The 17424-nt window shown below is 36.2% G+C and overlaps 1 protein-coding gene across 1 annotated transcript in view; it reads right to left on the bottom strand.

Annotated features, from left to right (window-relative positions):
• Positions 1–9886: 9886 nt before the first annotated feature.
• The window catches only part of LOC147842317 (uncharacterized), a 243185-nt gene continuing 235647 nt past the window's right edge, over positions 9887–17424 (bottom strand). Inside the window, exon 2 of the mRNA XM_087267641.2 lies at positions 9887–13342. Within this exon, the coding sequence (XP_087123767.1) occupies positions 10011–12908 (2898 nt within the window). The 5' untranslated portion in view covers positions 12909–13342 and the 3' untranslated portion in view covers positions 9887–10010. The remainder of the gene's footprint in view (positions 13343–17424) is intronic.

Here is a 17424-nt window from a genome sequence, read left to right as displayed (position 1 = left end):
TTTACAGCCTTTCTACACCTCCCGTTCTTCATGTGTTCAATACTTTTTTCCTGTGTCATTTTACTTTATTATGCATAACTTAATTTGTAGACCAATTAAATTTGTTTTCTTTTTATATTTGGATTTTCTTGGTTGTAACTGATTTATTTTATATTTGCCATGATGACAGTAAATAATATAATACTAAAGACACTTCTATACAGCTTAAAGTGACATTTAAAGGCTTGGTAAACTAGGAAAGTCAGGGTAATTAGGCAAGTTATTGTATAATGATGGTTTGTTCTGTAGACTCAAAAATATATATATAGCTTAAAGGGGCTAATAATTTTGACCTTAAAATGGTTCTTAAAAAAGTTTAAAACTGGTTTTATTCTAGCCGAGGTTTAACAAAAAGACTTTTTCCAGAAGAAAAAAATATTATCAGACATACTGTGAAAATGTTATTGCTCTTTTAAACATCATTTTGGAAATATTTAAAAAAAGAAAAGAAAATCCATGTTTGGTTAATAATTCTGACTTCAACTATATCTATATCTGTATGTTTTCAGTTCAATTATAACACATATTGCACATTTGCTACACTGTAAAACCTATATGTATATATATATATATATATATATATATATATATATATATATATATATATATATATATATATATATATATATATATATATATATATAGTGCTTACTTAGATTTTATGTGTGTTACCATGATGATGTTTAGTATTTTTGTTATGACACTGAGCACTTTCTATGTATTAATTGTGCTTCTGCTTGTTTATAAAGAGCTTTGGTTCATTATAGAATTGTATTTTTATTTGTCTGTGCAACAAAGGTATGATGTGTCAGTGTTAGTATTTTAAAACACTGGTATGACACTATGTGCTCTATTTTGACGATCCAGGCGCAAAGTGCAAAGCGCAGGGCGCAAAAGCATTAAGGGTGTGTCCGAATCCACATTTGCTATTTTAACGACAGAAAAATCATCTTTGCGCCACGCACATGGTCAAACAGGGTTGTGCTTATTCTCTTAATAAGTTATGGGTGTGTTTTGAGAATAAACCAATCAGAGTCTCATTTCACATTCCCTTTAAGAGTCAGTTGCGTCGTGTGGCGCATTTGCTATTTACATGGCAGACTTTGTAAGTGAAAAAACTGAGCACTTCACTAGCGAGAAAACGGTTAAACAGAGCATCTACAGAGCGAGAATGAGAGATAAGCCCTCATTCTTTACTTTCACTTTCACTCTCTTTCATGGATAAAGGTGGTACGCACCGACATCCATCAGCCTACATAATTAATTTTGTTAAGCGCAAAGATGTGTTTCAAAACTATTTTTAAATTCAGTTCTAATTTCCAGCAAACTAATAAATGAACAATAATAGCGAAGTGTGTTCAAAAAACTGAGTTATATCTTAATACACATGCTGTGCCCCATATGATCTAAAACCTGACAGGTGGGGAAATCTTGATTGTTTTTAAATAAAATATGAGGAATAAAAGCTTGTTTTTAATAAAACAGATATAAATATGCATATCATAAATAATACTGCTACTAATAATAACATTATACAAAAGTGTGTGTGAGTGTGTGCCCTAAACATCTTTACTGTCAAAATAAGGTTGGTTTAGATTCTTTTTTTTTTTTTTTGTCTATTATAATAAATTACTTTGTACATTGCAAACACGTTAGTGTGTTTTTTATATTATTGTTGTTTTTAAATCACAGATTAATGACATTATAATGGTGTCTGATTTTAAGATTCTTTGTAACCGGTATTTGTATTTGCACACAAATTGGAACTTTTCATTTTTGTTATTACTATAACAAATTAAAATGTATTTGTGCATATAATTAATCAAAAACAAAACTTTTGCTGTTGATTTACCCCAGGCCATACACAGTGTTTATTATTATATATATATATATATTTTTTATGAAAACTATTGCAATTATTCATGAATTGGTGAAGTTTGTTCCTCCCCACTGGATTGGTGAGTTTGGATCAGCCTACATATTTGATTTCATTTGTTATGCATGTACAAAAAAAGACAATGTGAATCAAAGTGTTTCTCCAAACTGTTTTTGTCAAGTGTAGTTATAAGAAATAAAATGAATGAATTTGTGATCATTAGAGTATGGCTGTATTCATCCACTGCTGCCACACAACTGTACTTAAACATTTTATATAAAGTGATTTTTGCATAATAGGTCCCCTTTAATGAATAATATCTGTAAAATGAACTAATATTGTCCTGGCGCAATTTATTTTATTTTTTTAACAGCGTAATGGACACCAAAGTGTAATGTGAATATGCAGGATTCTTCTGGACAGCTCAGGTGTGCTTTAGTGATTTTAGTGTATGTGTCCTTCACATTTTGTCCCCCTGTGTCAAATCCTGAGCACACACAGCTGAGCAGATGCAGAGATCCCGTGATGTAATGTTTAAGACAGGGATTCCCCATAATGGCGTTATAAAGGCTGAAGAGCAGCTTTCACAGCCTGAGTCACTGAAAGTCAACAGCCGTTTACATTTGACAGATAAACTCTAGACATACTGCAGCGCTGACGTCATGCTTTAAAAGTGATTGCAGATATTTGGTCCAGGAGGTCATTCAATGCGATGTCAGCCAAACCCACTGGCCACCATGAGTGACAATGTCTCAGATAGATTTTAGGGCGGCTGTCATTTCTTTAAATTTGTCTGTGCAGACTCTGCAAAATAAAAGTGATTCTCTGAAGACCTATTATAGTCTGTTATCAGTGAGATTATCAGTATTTTAGTAGAGATGTTTTTGGCTAGGTATTCCTGTAAGAGAAATAAAATAGCAGAAGAATAAATAACTGTTTGTTTCTTAAGGGCTATCCAAGCTTATCCAAGTTAGGAACAGCAAAAATGACTTCTAGTTTATCATTTGGTATCAGAAGTGACTTATATGAAGAGCAAATGCCTCTACATTATGCTTATTTTACCAAAATAAAGTATAATCATGCCTTGATTTTTAATTATTTAATTAGGACAGTAAGGTCTGATTTATCTTACTCCAGATGTGCTCAATAATGTTCATGTCTGGTTACTGGGCTGGCCAATTGTGGAGCATCTTGACTTTCTCTGCTTTCAGGAACTTTGATGTGGAGGCTAAAGTATAAGAAGGCAAGAGCGCTATCCTGCTGAACAATTTGCCCTCTGCTGTGGTTTGTAATGTAATGGGCAGCACAAATGTCTTGATACCTCAGGCTGCTGCTGTTGCCATCCACCCTGCAGATCTTTCGCACGCCCCTGTACTTTTGTCAGGTAGTGTATATTTATTTATTTGTCTAATAAAATCAGTTCATTATTAATGTACCACTATTATTATTATTATTATTATTATAGATTTTTTAATAATTAATATTATTTATATTTTTATCACAGTCAAACTACTTTTTATTTTATCTTTAAATATTTTTGTCTGTTTTTATTAATTGTTATTAATTTTATGAGAGGAAATACATTTTTATGCATAATACATTATTATTTCTAATTTAAAAATGTTTTAGTTAAGAACTTTATTTTTTCCGAATTTCTCAAGTGTTGTTTTTCCTAGTTAGATGGCACATCCAGGGCCGTTGCGTACATAGAGGTGACCAAGGTGGATACAGAATAGTGAGCCGGTCCCAACTATCATCTATGACAACCACGCCCCAGCCCCCGGTCCCTACTTTCGTCCGTGAAACAACACAACCCTAGCCAACCAGCACCCCCACCCCGACCGCACTATTTATTTCGCGACTTGGTCATTTTTGTTTTCTCTTTCTGGTCGAGGGCGGCATGACCATCGTTTGCTCTTTTGATTGACATTTTTTATTAAATATTCTTATCTAATTTTAGTTTTAATTTTAATTAATCTATTTTTGATAATAAAGATATGGAGAGGCTAGTAAATATGGTTTTGCAGTGAACTGTCTCAAAATACATAAAAAATAAATTAATTAATTTAAAAAATAAATATAACTGTACACTGTTATCCATAAATTAGATACCCAGAACTTATTTATTTATTTGTTTGTCTATTTATTTTAATCAGTTCATGAAGTAATTTAATATTATTCTTATTCATTTTTTCATAATTCATATTATTCATAATTTTTTTATACCAGTAAATATATTTTTTTAAATATTATCTTTATATATATATTTATTTGTTTTCATTTTTTTTTAATTACAGGAAATAGATTTTTTATTTATTTATTTATCTATGTATTTATTTATTTATTTATTTATTATATTTTTGTTGTTGTTGACATTTTTACATTTTCAGTTTTCTTTCTAACTTTAAGTCATATTTTAGCTGTTGAACAGCTTTATATTCCAAATATATCAAGTGTTTTATTCCAGTCAGATGGAACATCAATATTATACATTTTTGTTTGAGATTTTTCATTTAATGTTCTAAATTTATTTGATATTGTTTATGAATCTATTTTTGATAATAAGGACATGGATGAGTGGGTTTTTGCAGTTCACTAACCCAAAATACATAATAATAATGCCACCGCCCCCCCCCCCCCCCCCCCACACACACACACACACAAATTAAAATATTTATTTGTTTGTCTATTTATTTTCAAATAATTATTTAGATTTATTTGGGTTAATTACAAATTCATTATTATTATCATTATTATTGTTTTTAAAGGATTATTATTATTTATAGATTTTTATCACAGAAAATATATTTTTTTATTATTTAGTTGTTGATATTTTTTAATTTCAGTTTTGATTCTAATTTTAAGTTATGTTTTAGCTTTTGAAAAACTTTACTTTCTTTAACTAATTTTCTCGAAATTTCAGCATTTTTAATAATTTTGTTTGACATTTTTCATTTAATATTCTAATTTAGATTTTTTATTTGACATATTATGTATAATTTATTTTATTATCTATATTTTGATAATAAAAACATGAATGTGAGTAGTGATAGTGAGTAAATATGTTTTTGCAATAGACTACAGAAAATAATAATGCACCTCTCCTACTTTTCTTAAATTGAGACTGTACACCGAGGTCCAAAAATTTGATAGCCAGCACTTCTTTATATGTTATTTTTTTATTTGTCTGTTTATTTATAATTTATTTAGTTTACAAAAGTATTACTATTATTATTGTTTTTTAAAAATAATTTATATTATTTATATACAGTAAATACACTTTAATTATTTAGTTTTGTTGTTGTTGTTGTTGTTTTTTAGTTTTTGTTCTAATTAATTCTAAAGTCTAGTCTTAGCCTTATATTTTTATTTATTTTTAATTTCCTTTTTTTCCAGTTAGATGACATTTCAGCATTTTTAATAAATTGTGTTTGACATGTTTCATTTAATATTAAAAAATGTATTCTTTAAAATGTTTATTTTTTCTAGTTTTTGATAATAAAGAAATGGATGAGTAAATATATAAATTAAAATATGTCAAATAGGTTGTATTAATATACAAAATAAGGCTGTAAACTGTTGTCCACAAATCTGATACACAGAATTTTTTTTTTTTACTTATATAATTTTATTTTCAATATTAAACTATGTATTTACTTTTTTATCAATTAATCAATTATCAATAATTTATAAATAATGTTTCATAATTAATGTACACAGTTGAAGTCAGATTTATTAGTCTCCCTGATGATTTTTTTCCACAATTTCTGTTTAAGGAAGAGAAACTTTTTTCAACACATTTCTAAACAGTTTAGTTAAAATAGTTTTAATACCTCATTTCTGATCAATCAACTGATTGATTTTATCTTTGTTCTTGAGGACAGTAAATAATATTTTACTGGATATTTTTAACATTTCTATACAGCTTAAAGTGACATTTAAAGGCTTTACTAGGTTATTTAGGTTAACTAGGCAGGTTACGGTAATTAGGCAAGTTATTGTATAACGATGGTTTGTTCTGTAGACTTTCGAAAAAAAAATAGCCTAATAATTTTGTCCTTAAAATGGTTCTTAAAACTGCCTTAATTCTAGCCAAAGTAAAACAAATAAGACTTTCTTCAAAAGAAAAAACATTATCAGACATACTTTGAAAATTTCCTTGCTCTGTTAAACATCATTTGGAAAATATTTAAAAAAGACAAAAATGCAGAGGGCGGCTAATAATTCTGACTTCAACTGAATATTTATCATCGCTAAAAATACACTTTTATTATTTAAATTATTTATGTATTTATTTAATTGTTTTAACATATTTTCTAACCTCAGCAAATGCACTTTTTATCATTTAATTATTTTTAGCAAAACTTATGAAATAAACAAGTTTTCCCCTTTGCTACATCCACATTGCATAATTCACAGCACTAACCAAAAGACCCAACACAAACAGTGCACCACTTTACACCCAGTTGTTTACAGAATGAAGTAAGAAAAGCCTTTCAAAAGTTTTCAACACTCATCCAAGTTCCCCTGCTAAACCTGATAGTTTCAGCATTACACACAAAGACACCTATAGTCATGGAAGCAGCCATCGAGCAGTGTTACGTCAGGCCAGAGGTAAAGGAGACACAGAGCAAACACACAGGCTGAGCTCTTTATGGGATCGAGTTTGTTTTGCTTCCAGTAAACGCTCTGGTGTGTCACCCGATGCCATCACCAATCTGACAGCCATGATGGCTCAAATTCAAACAATTCCAAGCCACATTCCTGATGACAATGATTCGTCTGTTTCGAGAAATAACACAAGCTGAGAGTCGTGTTTTCACCTGTTATTAAAAGTCCCGTGAAGTGCTTTGAAATGTGCATGTTTTATTTAATGTTCGATGTAATCTCAACTGAAAAATAGGGTGCAACATATAGTTGCTCCTCCTCCTTAAAAAAACAGCCAATAGCTTTTTGTTTTATGACAAATTAAAACAAATGAGTAGTCTTGAAGGGGGTGGAGCATGTCAGATTCTAAAGAGTAATTTGATTAGTCAGAACATTTGTTGAGGCACTGAAGTATGAGTGAAATATGACATTGACACATGCATCTGGAATGTTTTCATAGCACTTTTCCTTTTTCACATGTTTTAATTTAATCCATCCAAGGCTGTAACAAAAAATGTGGAAAAGGTGAAGCGCTATGATTACTTTCCGGATGCACTGTGTGCTGCTTGAGGTTTCAAATTGGTATTTTATTATAATTTTATATCCATTTTAATGTGTTGTCATAAATCCGCTGGTTTGTAGCAACTAGTATGACCATTTACTGACATTTGAAATTGTTGCAAATTTATTACAAATAAAAAAACCTAAAAAAAAAATCACAAGTACGTAAGTATTCACAGCCTTTGGCGTGCATCTCTAAATTGAGCTCAGGTACATTCTGTTTCCACTGATCATTCTTGAGATGTTTCAGCAGCATAATGGAAGTTAAACTGTGGTAAATTCAGTTGATTGGACATGATTTGAAAAGGCAGACACCTGTCTATATAAGGTCCCAGGGTTGACAGTGCATGTCAAAGCACAAACCAAAGGATTATCTTGAGGCACAAGGCTGGGAAGGAAAAATTTCTGCTGCTCTGAAAGTTCCAATGAGCACAGTGGCCTCCATCATCCATAAGTGGAAGATGTCTAGAACCACCAGGACTCTTCCTAGAGCTGGCCGGCCATCTAAGCTAAGTGATTGGGGAAGGGCCTTAGTCAGGGAGGTGATCAATAACCCGATGGTCACTCTGTCTGAGCTCCAGTGTTCTTCTGTGCAGAGAGGAGAACCTTACAGAAGGACAACCATCTGTGCAGCAATCCACCAATCAGGCCTGTATGGTAGAGTGGCCAGACGGAAGCCACTCCCGACCTGGAATTTAGCAAAAGGCATCCGAAGAACTCTCAGACCATAAGAAACTAAATTCTCTAGCCTGATGAGACTAAAATTGAACTCTTTCGAGTAAATGGCAGGTGTTACGTTTGGGGTAAACTGGGGTGACGGTTAATCTTCCTGCAGGATAATGACCCAAAGTACACCGCCAAAATATCAATGGAGTGGCTTCACAACAACTCGATGAATGTCCTTGAGTGGGCCAGCCAGAGTCCAGACCTAAATCCTATTAAATATCTCTATAGAGACATCTGAAAATGGCTGTACACCGTCACTTTTCATCCAACCTGATAGAGCTTGAGAGGTACTGCAATAAGGAATGGTGTGCCAAGCTTGTGGCATTATATTCAAAAAGACTTGAGGCTGTAAATGCTGCCAAAGGTGAATCAACAATTGACAACTATTGAGCAAAGGCTGTGAATACTTATGTAGATATAATTTTCAGATTTTTTATTTTTAATAAATTTGCAACTTTCCAAAAATCTTTTTTTCACATTGTCATTATGGGGTATTGCGTGTAGAATGTTGAGGAAATTAATGAATTTAATCCATTTTGGAATAAGGATGTAACATAAAAAATGTGGAAAAGGTGAAGCGCTTTGAGTACTTTCCGGATGAACTGTATGCTGCTTGAGGTGGCAAATTGGTATTTTATTATAATTTTATATCTATTTTAATGTGTTGTCATAAATCCGTTGGTTTGTAGCAAAGAGTTTGACCATTTACTGACATTTGTTTTTTATTTGTTTAGTCATAACAATACATATATTGGAAATTCTAACACATTCACAGAAAAAAAAGAACTCAATATAATGATCAGCTAGTTTACTCTAAAACAATACACTAATGTACAATATCTAAACATTAAAATGTTCAGTTTTTCATTCCTGCTATTATGGGTTAACACATTTTTATGACATCACTGTACACTTTGGCCCCTTGTCTGATCTCTTCTGACAAATCAAATAAAATTTTTTTTCGTGATTTGAGTGTTTACATTGACACCAAAAATTTGATTACAATACTCTGATTAAGAATCTACCATGTAAACAGCAATTTTTGATTACCTTAATCAGACTAAAGTCATTATTGAACAAAATAGAAATCGAATTAAGACAGGTAAAGTATGCCGACTTTAGTCGCATTATTGAAGTGCAGTACAGACATGTACTGTAAACACCTTAATGAAACTATTACCATCATGTAGGACTTTTCGCCCCATTTTGCAACAGGATATTCTATACACACATGGCGGTTTGACACTAGTAGAGGACCACAAATACACACGCCACGAAATGCAAAGGTTTTTTTTTCCCATTTGGCGTGCGGTATCCAATTTCATTAAAACGCTCTTCAGGCAGGGAGAACATACAAACTCCACACAGAAACACCAACTGAGCCGATTTTCGAACCAGCGACCCAGCGACCTTTTTGCTATGAGGAGACAGCACTACCTACTGCGCCACTGCCTCGCCGAAAATTAATCAGTCAGTAATAAATAGTAGTAATAATAATAATAATAATAATAATAATAATAATTAGATAGATTGAAAATATTGTTCAGGACCAATAGTTAAACATGGATTTTGCTTTAACTAGCGGGTACACACACAATCCACATAGCATTCGCTGCACTCATTCTCTCTCTCTCTCTCTCTCATACACACACACACACACACACACACACACACACAGGTATTTTATTTAATCAAATGATCTACTGTATATGGCGAATGCAGTACATGGGGATATGCTGAGTGCTGTTTAAATATAATTTCCATTGTGGTGAATAAATTCTGGTTTTGAATGAATTGTGGTGAATGAATTCTGGAAAAACCGGAGCACTCGGAGGAAACCCACAGGGAGAACATGCAAACTCCATAAAGAAAAGCCAACTGACCCAGCCGAGGCTTGAACCAGCGACCTTCTTGCTGTGAGGCGACAGCACAACATTTTACATTTAAATTTTTACATTTAGTCATTTAGCAGACGCTTTTATCCAAAGCGACTTACAAATGAGGACAAGGAAGCAATTTACACAACTAAGAGCAACAATGAATAAGTACTAAAGGCAAGTTTCAGGTCTGTAAAGTCTAAGAAGGGAAGTGTTAGTAGTTTTTTTTTTTTTTTTTTTTTTGTACAGTTAGTTAGTGTGATATTCAAAGAGGCAATTGCAGATTAGGAAGTGAAGTGGAGACTAAATAGTTGAGTTTTTAGTCGTTTCTTGAAAATAGCGAGTGACTCTGCTGTTCTGATGCAGTTAGGGAGTTCATTCCACCAACTGGGCAGATTGAGCGTGAGCGTTCGCGAAAGTGATTTTTTCCCTCTTTGGGATGGAACCACGAGGCGGCGTTCATTCACAGAGCGCAAGTTTCTGGAGGGCACATAGATCTGCAGAAGTGAGTGCAGATAAGAAGGTGCTATGCCAGAAGTCACTTTGTAGGCAAACATCAGAGTTTTGAATTTGATGCGAGCAGCAACTGGCAGCCAGTGCAAACGGACTAGCAGCGGAGTGACATGTGCTCGTTTAGGTTCATTGAAGACAACTCGTGCTGCTGCATTCTGGAGCAGTTGAAGAGGCTTGATAGAGTTAGCTGGAAGCCCAGCTAGAAGAGAGTTGCAGTAATCCAGTTTGGAGAGAACAAGAGCTTGAACAAGGAGTTGAGCTGCATGTTCAGATAAGAAGGGTCGGATCTTTCTGATGTTATAGAGTGCAAATCTGCACGATCGAGCAGTTCTAGAAATGTGGTCAGAGAAGTTTAGTTGGTCATCAATTGTTACTCCAAGGCTTTTCACCATTTTGGATGCAGTAATGGTTGCCCCATCCATCTGGATTGAAAAGTTATGGTGTAGAGTCGGGTTGGCAGAAACTACAAGCATTTCCGTTTTTGCGAGGTTCAGCTGAAGATGATGATCTTTCATCCAGTGTGAAATATCCAACAGGCAGGCTGAGATACGAGCTGGAACCGAGGGATCATCAGGATGAAAAGAGAGGTATAGCTGGGTATCATCAGCATAGCAGTGGTAGGAGAATCCATGTCTCTGGATGACTGGTCCTAGAGATGATGTGTAGATGGAGAAGAGAAGTGGCCCAAGAACAGAGCCTTGAGGTACCCCAGTGTTTAGATGCTGTAGGTTGGACACCTCTCCCCTCCAAGACACCCTGAATGACCTGTCAGAGAGGTAAGATCTGAACCATTGTATAACAGTGCCCGCAACGCCCAGTGACTCAAGCGTAGATAGCAGGATCTGGTGGTTGACAGTGTCAAAAGCAGCTGACAAGTCCAGCAAAATGAGGACTGATGATTTAGAGTCTGCTTTAGCCAGTCTGAGATCCTCCACGACCGAGAGCAGGGCAGTCTCAGTTGAGTGGCCTTTCTTAAAGCCGGATTGCTTGTTGTCCATGAGATTGTTTTGAGTAAGAAAGTCCAGGACTTGATTGAACACTACTTTCTCCAGAATCTTGGCCATGAATGGAAGCAGGGATACTGGTCTGTAGTTTTCAAGTAGCGTATGGTCCAGGTTGGGTTTCTTTAGCAGTGGGGTTACCCTAGCCTGCTTAAATGTAGTGGGGAATAAACCAGAGTCAAGAGATGTGTTAATTATGTGAGTCAGTGTTGGTATGACTGCAGGAGAGATGGCTTGCAAGAGATGAGAGGGAATGGGATCGAGTGGACAGGTGGTTGCATGGCTAGATAGCACAAGTTTGGACACCTCAGACTCAGAAAGCTGAGAAAAAGAGGTGAGTGTGTGTGGTGTTGGTGTTGTATCTTGCGTGTTTGTTGTAGGTGCAGCAAATTGAGCACTGATTTTTGCAGTTTTGGTGCAGAAGAATGTAGCAAAGTCATCAGTAGTAAGTGTGGAGGATGCGGGTGGAGGAGGAGGATAGAGGAGGGAGGAAAATGTTTTAAAAAGTAGGCGAGGATTAGTGGCATTGTTGATTTTCAGACGGTAATACGTCTGCTTTGCAGAAGTAACCTCAGCTGAGAAAGAGGACAGAAGAGTTTGGTATGTTAAGAGATGTGCAGGATTTTTAGTTTTCCGCCAAATTCTCTCCGCAGCCCGAAGTTTTGAGCGATGCTCACGGAGAGCATCCGAGAGCCAGGGTGCAGGAGGACTGACACGGGCTGGCCTGGATGCAAGAGGACATAATCGGTCTAGACATGATGCTAGTGTGGAGCAGAGTGTATTAGTGGCACTGTTCGAATCAAGTGCAGTGAGTTTGCGAGATGGAGGAAGAGAGTCTGAAACAATGGTGGATAGTCTATTGGGTGAGAGAGATCGTAGGTTTCTGCGAAAGGTAACCAGTGTTGGAGTGTGTGGCGGCTCAGGAGTAATGTGGATGTTGAGAGACAGAAGGAAATGATCAGATATTTGTAGTGGAGTTACTATTGTTTGATCAGTGAAGCAGTGTCGTGTGTAGATAAGGTCTAGCTGATTACCTGATTTGTGGGTAGCAGAAGTAGGTGCTCTTTTTAGGTCAAAAGAGGCAAGCAAAGTCTGAAAGTCTGCAGCTTGCGGTTTGTCAACGTAAATGTTGAAGTCACCTAGCACCAATAAGGGAGTGGCAAAATTAGAAAAAGATGAGAGAAGAACATCCAGTTCATCTAGGAAGTGACCTAATTTACCTGGTGGGCGGTAGATGACAACCACATTTATGTAGAAGGGGTGGATAATGGTGACTGCATGGAATTCAAAGGAGCTGATTGTTGGCAGGGACGGTATCAGAGTAAATTTCCATTCTTTGGAAATTAGTAGTCCAGTCCCACCCCCTCTCCCTGTTTGACGAGGAGTGTGGGAAAAAGAGAAATTAGCAGAAAGAGTAGCATGTGTAGCAGTGTCCTCCGGCCTCAACCAGGTCTCAGTTAGAGCCATGAGATTATAGTCAGAATATGTAGCTATGGAGGTAATAAAATCAGCCTTGTTAACAGCTGATTGACAATTCCAGAGGCCCACGGAGAGAGAGAGTTGTGAAATAGTAGATACATGTATTGAACGAAGGTTGTGAGGATTACGCCTGCAGCGTACCTCCCGTGTTTTGCGAGTGTTAGTAACAACAGGAATTAGAAAACACATAATAAAAGTGCACTGACAACAAAAAATAAGTGTAAAGTAAAACAAGAAAGTAAAGTACTCAAGTGCTTTGTCGGTGTCTTTGCTGGGTGGAGTCGCGCAGGTAGAGTCGATGGTCTTTACCCTCGTCGGTCTTCACACGAGGCGGTCTTCACACGAGGCTGCCGCGACCGCTGCCGCGGTGAACTAGTTGTTTATATAACCCCAAAGCACTAGCTGATTGAATTCAGCTGGACACGCCTCGAGAGTCAAAACAAGGGCCGAAACTGAGGCGGACGATGCGAAACCGCGTCTGCGTTCGCTACACAAGCTCTTATAGTAACCAAGGAAACAGTGGCTAAACAACTTCTAGTATTATACACAACTGAAAGCAAGTTTAAATGTCCTACAACTTTACACAAACAGCTGGAAACAAGTCCTCAAACCATACACAACAACTGAAACAAATCTTAAATGTACTTACAGGCTGCTGGTCTAGATGCTGCTAAAGTGCTTCTCCCTAGCACTGCTAGCACTGCTAAAGTGCACTGCTAAAGTGCTTCAACCTACAGCGCCACTGCGTCGCTCACCATTCCCCACCCCTCATGTGCTTTATTCAGTGTTAAATGCTGGTAATGTGAGTTTAAATGCTGATTTACATGACATTTATTGTCATACCACTGAAAGCAGCAGCAGATAGTTCACCTCAGATCTTAAAAAATAAATAAATAAACTAGTCAGAACTGTTACTCCAACAAACATCAGTGATTCAGGATCATTTAATAATGTTAAAGAGGTTTAATATGTATTATTAGATTATAAACTTTACCATTTCGTTGGAGTGCAGTAAGTGCATATTCTGTGCTTCTGGAGGGTTGTATTTCATTCATCCATTCATTTTCTTGTTGGCTTAGTCCCTTTATTAATCCGGGGTCGCCACAGCGGAATGAACCGCCAACTTATCCAACAAATTTTTACACAGCGGATGCAACCCATCTCTGGGAAACATCAACACACACACATTCATACACTATGGTAAATTTAGCCTACCCAATTCACCTTTACCGCATGTCTTCTGACTGTGGGGGAAACCAGAGCACCTGGAGGAAACCCACGCGAACGCAGGGGGAACATGCAAACTCCTCACAGAAACGCCATCTGAGCCGAGGTTCGAACCAGCGACCAGTCCACTGTGCATTCGACCACATGCTCAGATGAGCATTCGCTACAACATCAATCGGATCATTTGCCTTGCATTGAGCAAGCTGAAAATTCTTCAGCCCCCATATACAAGTGTAATGATGCCTTATTTACACTGGGTCACCCTGAGTGCATTTCCACTGGCAGTAGCCAGGCGCATTTATTTAACTTTTTTAATACAATAATCATCACATTATAATGATCCCTAAAGGATCGTTTGACAAACAGGGCTGGTATTAAAGAAGATAATGGTAAGATAACCTTGGATTATAATATTACGGTTTCACAGTATTGTGATTACTGCTGTAAAATAGGTTATTTTTAAATGTCTGGCTTAAAAAAACAACAATATTTTGTTGGTTATTAAGTAAACTACTGGACTGTTCAGGTCCATAGCATGCTTGGATGTTGGTGCATAAGCGATTTGTTAATGAAAAGTTTGCTAAATCGTAGGCTGACCAGTAGTTTTGATGTGGGTGGTTCTTTGCGGCTGGAGATACTGTTGTCATACATAAATAAATAAAATAATATATGTGTTGTCTATGAAAAAAAAAAAAAAAAAAACATACATATATCACAGTAACAGTGTAACAATTTTATTTTTTTTAGCTGATTTAAATCAGTGACTTTTCCCAGTGTTATTGTCCCATGTCTACTGAAGACAGTAAAGATGTCGAAAATCCTGGTTTAAATAGCATGAGTAAAGTACATTTTTAATTGATTATTTCAAATTATAAACATATTTAACAAGAATAAAAAAAACTCATCATTCCAAACTTTTGACAAGCAACATAAAGGGCAAAAAAGAGTATCAACTTTTACAGGCATTGCAATGGCAAAACAACAGCCAGGAAAAGTTGGCAGAGGACTGGTGAAGTCTGAGACACGTAACGTTATATCATGCGGGCTGTTAATGACTGAGGATTGAATGAATCTTCCCAGTATTATGAGCTACACAGGTTTCAGTGTGTCCATAGTAATTGCTCACAATAGGAGTGATTACTTTGAGAACTGTGAGACCTGGGGTTATCAGTTGATCTTTTCTGAGAAGGACATTCGCAAACACAGAATCACTATCTATATGAGTGTGGCCTGGTCAAAGTGCGTCACTACATGTGGCTGGAGACATATATTTATATAGTTGAAGTCAGAATTATTAGCCCCCCTGAATTATTTGCCCCCGTTTGTTTTTGTCCACATATATATATATATATATATATATATATATATATATATATATATCCACATCTATTTATCTGTATATTTATATTCATCCATCCATCTATCTACCCATCCATCTAACTACATATCCATCCATCTCTGTCTATCATTCTATCCATATCTAACCATCCATCCATCCATCCATCCATCCATGTATCAATTCATCTATATAATTTATCTACCTATCCATCCATCCATCATCCATCTATATATCCGTCTATCCAACCATCCATACACCCATCTATATATGCATCCATCAATCTCTATCTATCTATCTATATATCCATATCTATATATCAATTTCTATATACCCATCAATCCATGTCTCTTTAGCATATATATATATATATATATATATATATATATATATATATATATATATATATATATATATATATATATATATATATATAGTCCCTTTATTAATCCAGGGTCGCCACAGTGGAATGAACCGCCAACTTTTTTTACGCAACGGATGCCCTTCCTGCCGCAACCCATCTCTGGGAAACATCCACACACACACTCATTCACACACACACACACACACGCACGCACGCACGCACGCACGCACGCACGCACGCACACACACACACACACACACACACACACACACACACACACACACTACGGACAATTTAGCCAACCCAATCCACCTGTACCACATGTTTTTGGATTGTGGGGGAAACCCACGTGAACGCAGAGAGAACATGCAAACTCAATGACCTTCTTGCTGTAAGGCGACAGCACTACCTACTGCGTCACTGCGTCGCCCATATATATATATATATATATATATATATATATATATATATATATATATATATTTGATTTTCTTTGGTACTGTTGGCAGAATTTAACAGTAGTGTTCCAAAAATGTCCCAAAAAAATTTATTAGACTGACATGAATTCTAGTTAACAAAACATTTAATTTAATACAGCTACAGGGGTTGGACAATAAAAGTGAAACAGACCATAATAACTGTTTTTGAGGCCAATACAGGATCAATTCTTCTCGGAAACGACAGATGCAAGTCCTGCTCAGTAGCCAACGTATTTTGAGCCATTATTCTTGCAGAGTGATGCTGGTGGAGGAAAATGTTTTCTGACCTGCTCCTCCAAAACATCCCAGTGGCTCAATAGTATTAGGATCTGGTGACAGTGAAGGCCATGGAAGATGTTCAATTTCACTTTCATGTTCTTAAAACCACTCTGTCACCAGTCTTGCAGTGTGTATTGCTGCATTATCATCCTGATACATGGCACCACCTTCAGGATAAAATGTTGAAACCATTGGGTGCACATGAACCTCCAGAATGGTTTGGTGGTCCTTGGCAATGACCATCTGGCACAACTATTGGGCCTAAAGAATGCCAAGTTATTGTGGCCCAAACCATCACTGAACCACCCCCATGCTTCTCTCTGGGCATGCAACAGTCTGGGTGGTTCACTTCTTTGGGGCTTCTCCACACTGTAACTGTCCCGGATTTGGGAAAGACAGTAAAGTTGGACTCATCAGAGGACAATATATTTTTTACATTATCCACAGCCAAAGATTTTTGCTGCTGGCACCACTGAAACTGATGTTTGGCATTGATAAAGGTGACCAAACATTTGGCAATAGCAGCCATGTTTATTGACCCTGTGGAGGTGTACATTTTAATCTGCAGTGAGTTCGGCAGCTGTAGTTTAACAATCAATTTTATTTTGGTTAATTCAGGTTAGCATCTGAACATTCCTTACAGACAAGTCTTCTCTTGCGTCCACAGTTACCCCTTTTGGATGTGGTTCGTTCTTCTTGGTGGTATGCTGACATTACCCTGGATAGCGTGGCTCTTGATACATCACAGGGTGTATCACTTGCTGTCTTGGTCACAGATGTGCCAGCGAGAAGCCAACCAACAATTTGTTCTCTGATATAAACTCTAATATGTCACTAATAATGTTGTGTGCATTGCAACACTTTATGCAAAACTGTTCTATTACTCTTCTAATTAAACCCAACCGTCTGCCCCTACTGGTGGAATGTGCAATCAATGAAGATTGGCCAGTGTTTTAGTTTCATCGTCCAACCCCTGAACATCACAAAAGAGCTATTTTAACAAATCTAAACATGATTGTA

This window comes from Danio rerio, chromosome 9 (genome assembly GCF_052040795.2).
Source record: "Danio rerio strain M-AB ecotype USA chromosome 9, GRCz13ab, whole genome shotgun sequence".
Lineage (NCBI taxonomy): Eukaryota > Metazoa > Chordata > Actinopteri > Cypriniformes > Danionidae > Danio > Danio rerio.
Note: the sequence above shows the minus strand (reverse complement) of the source record. Positions and strands in the feature narration are given on the sequence as shown.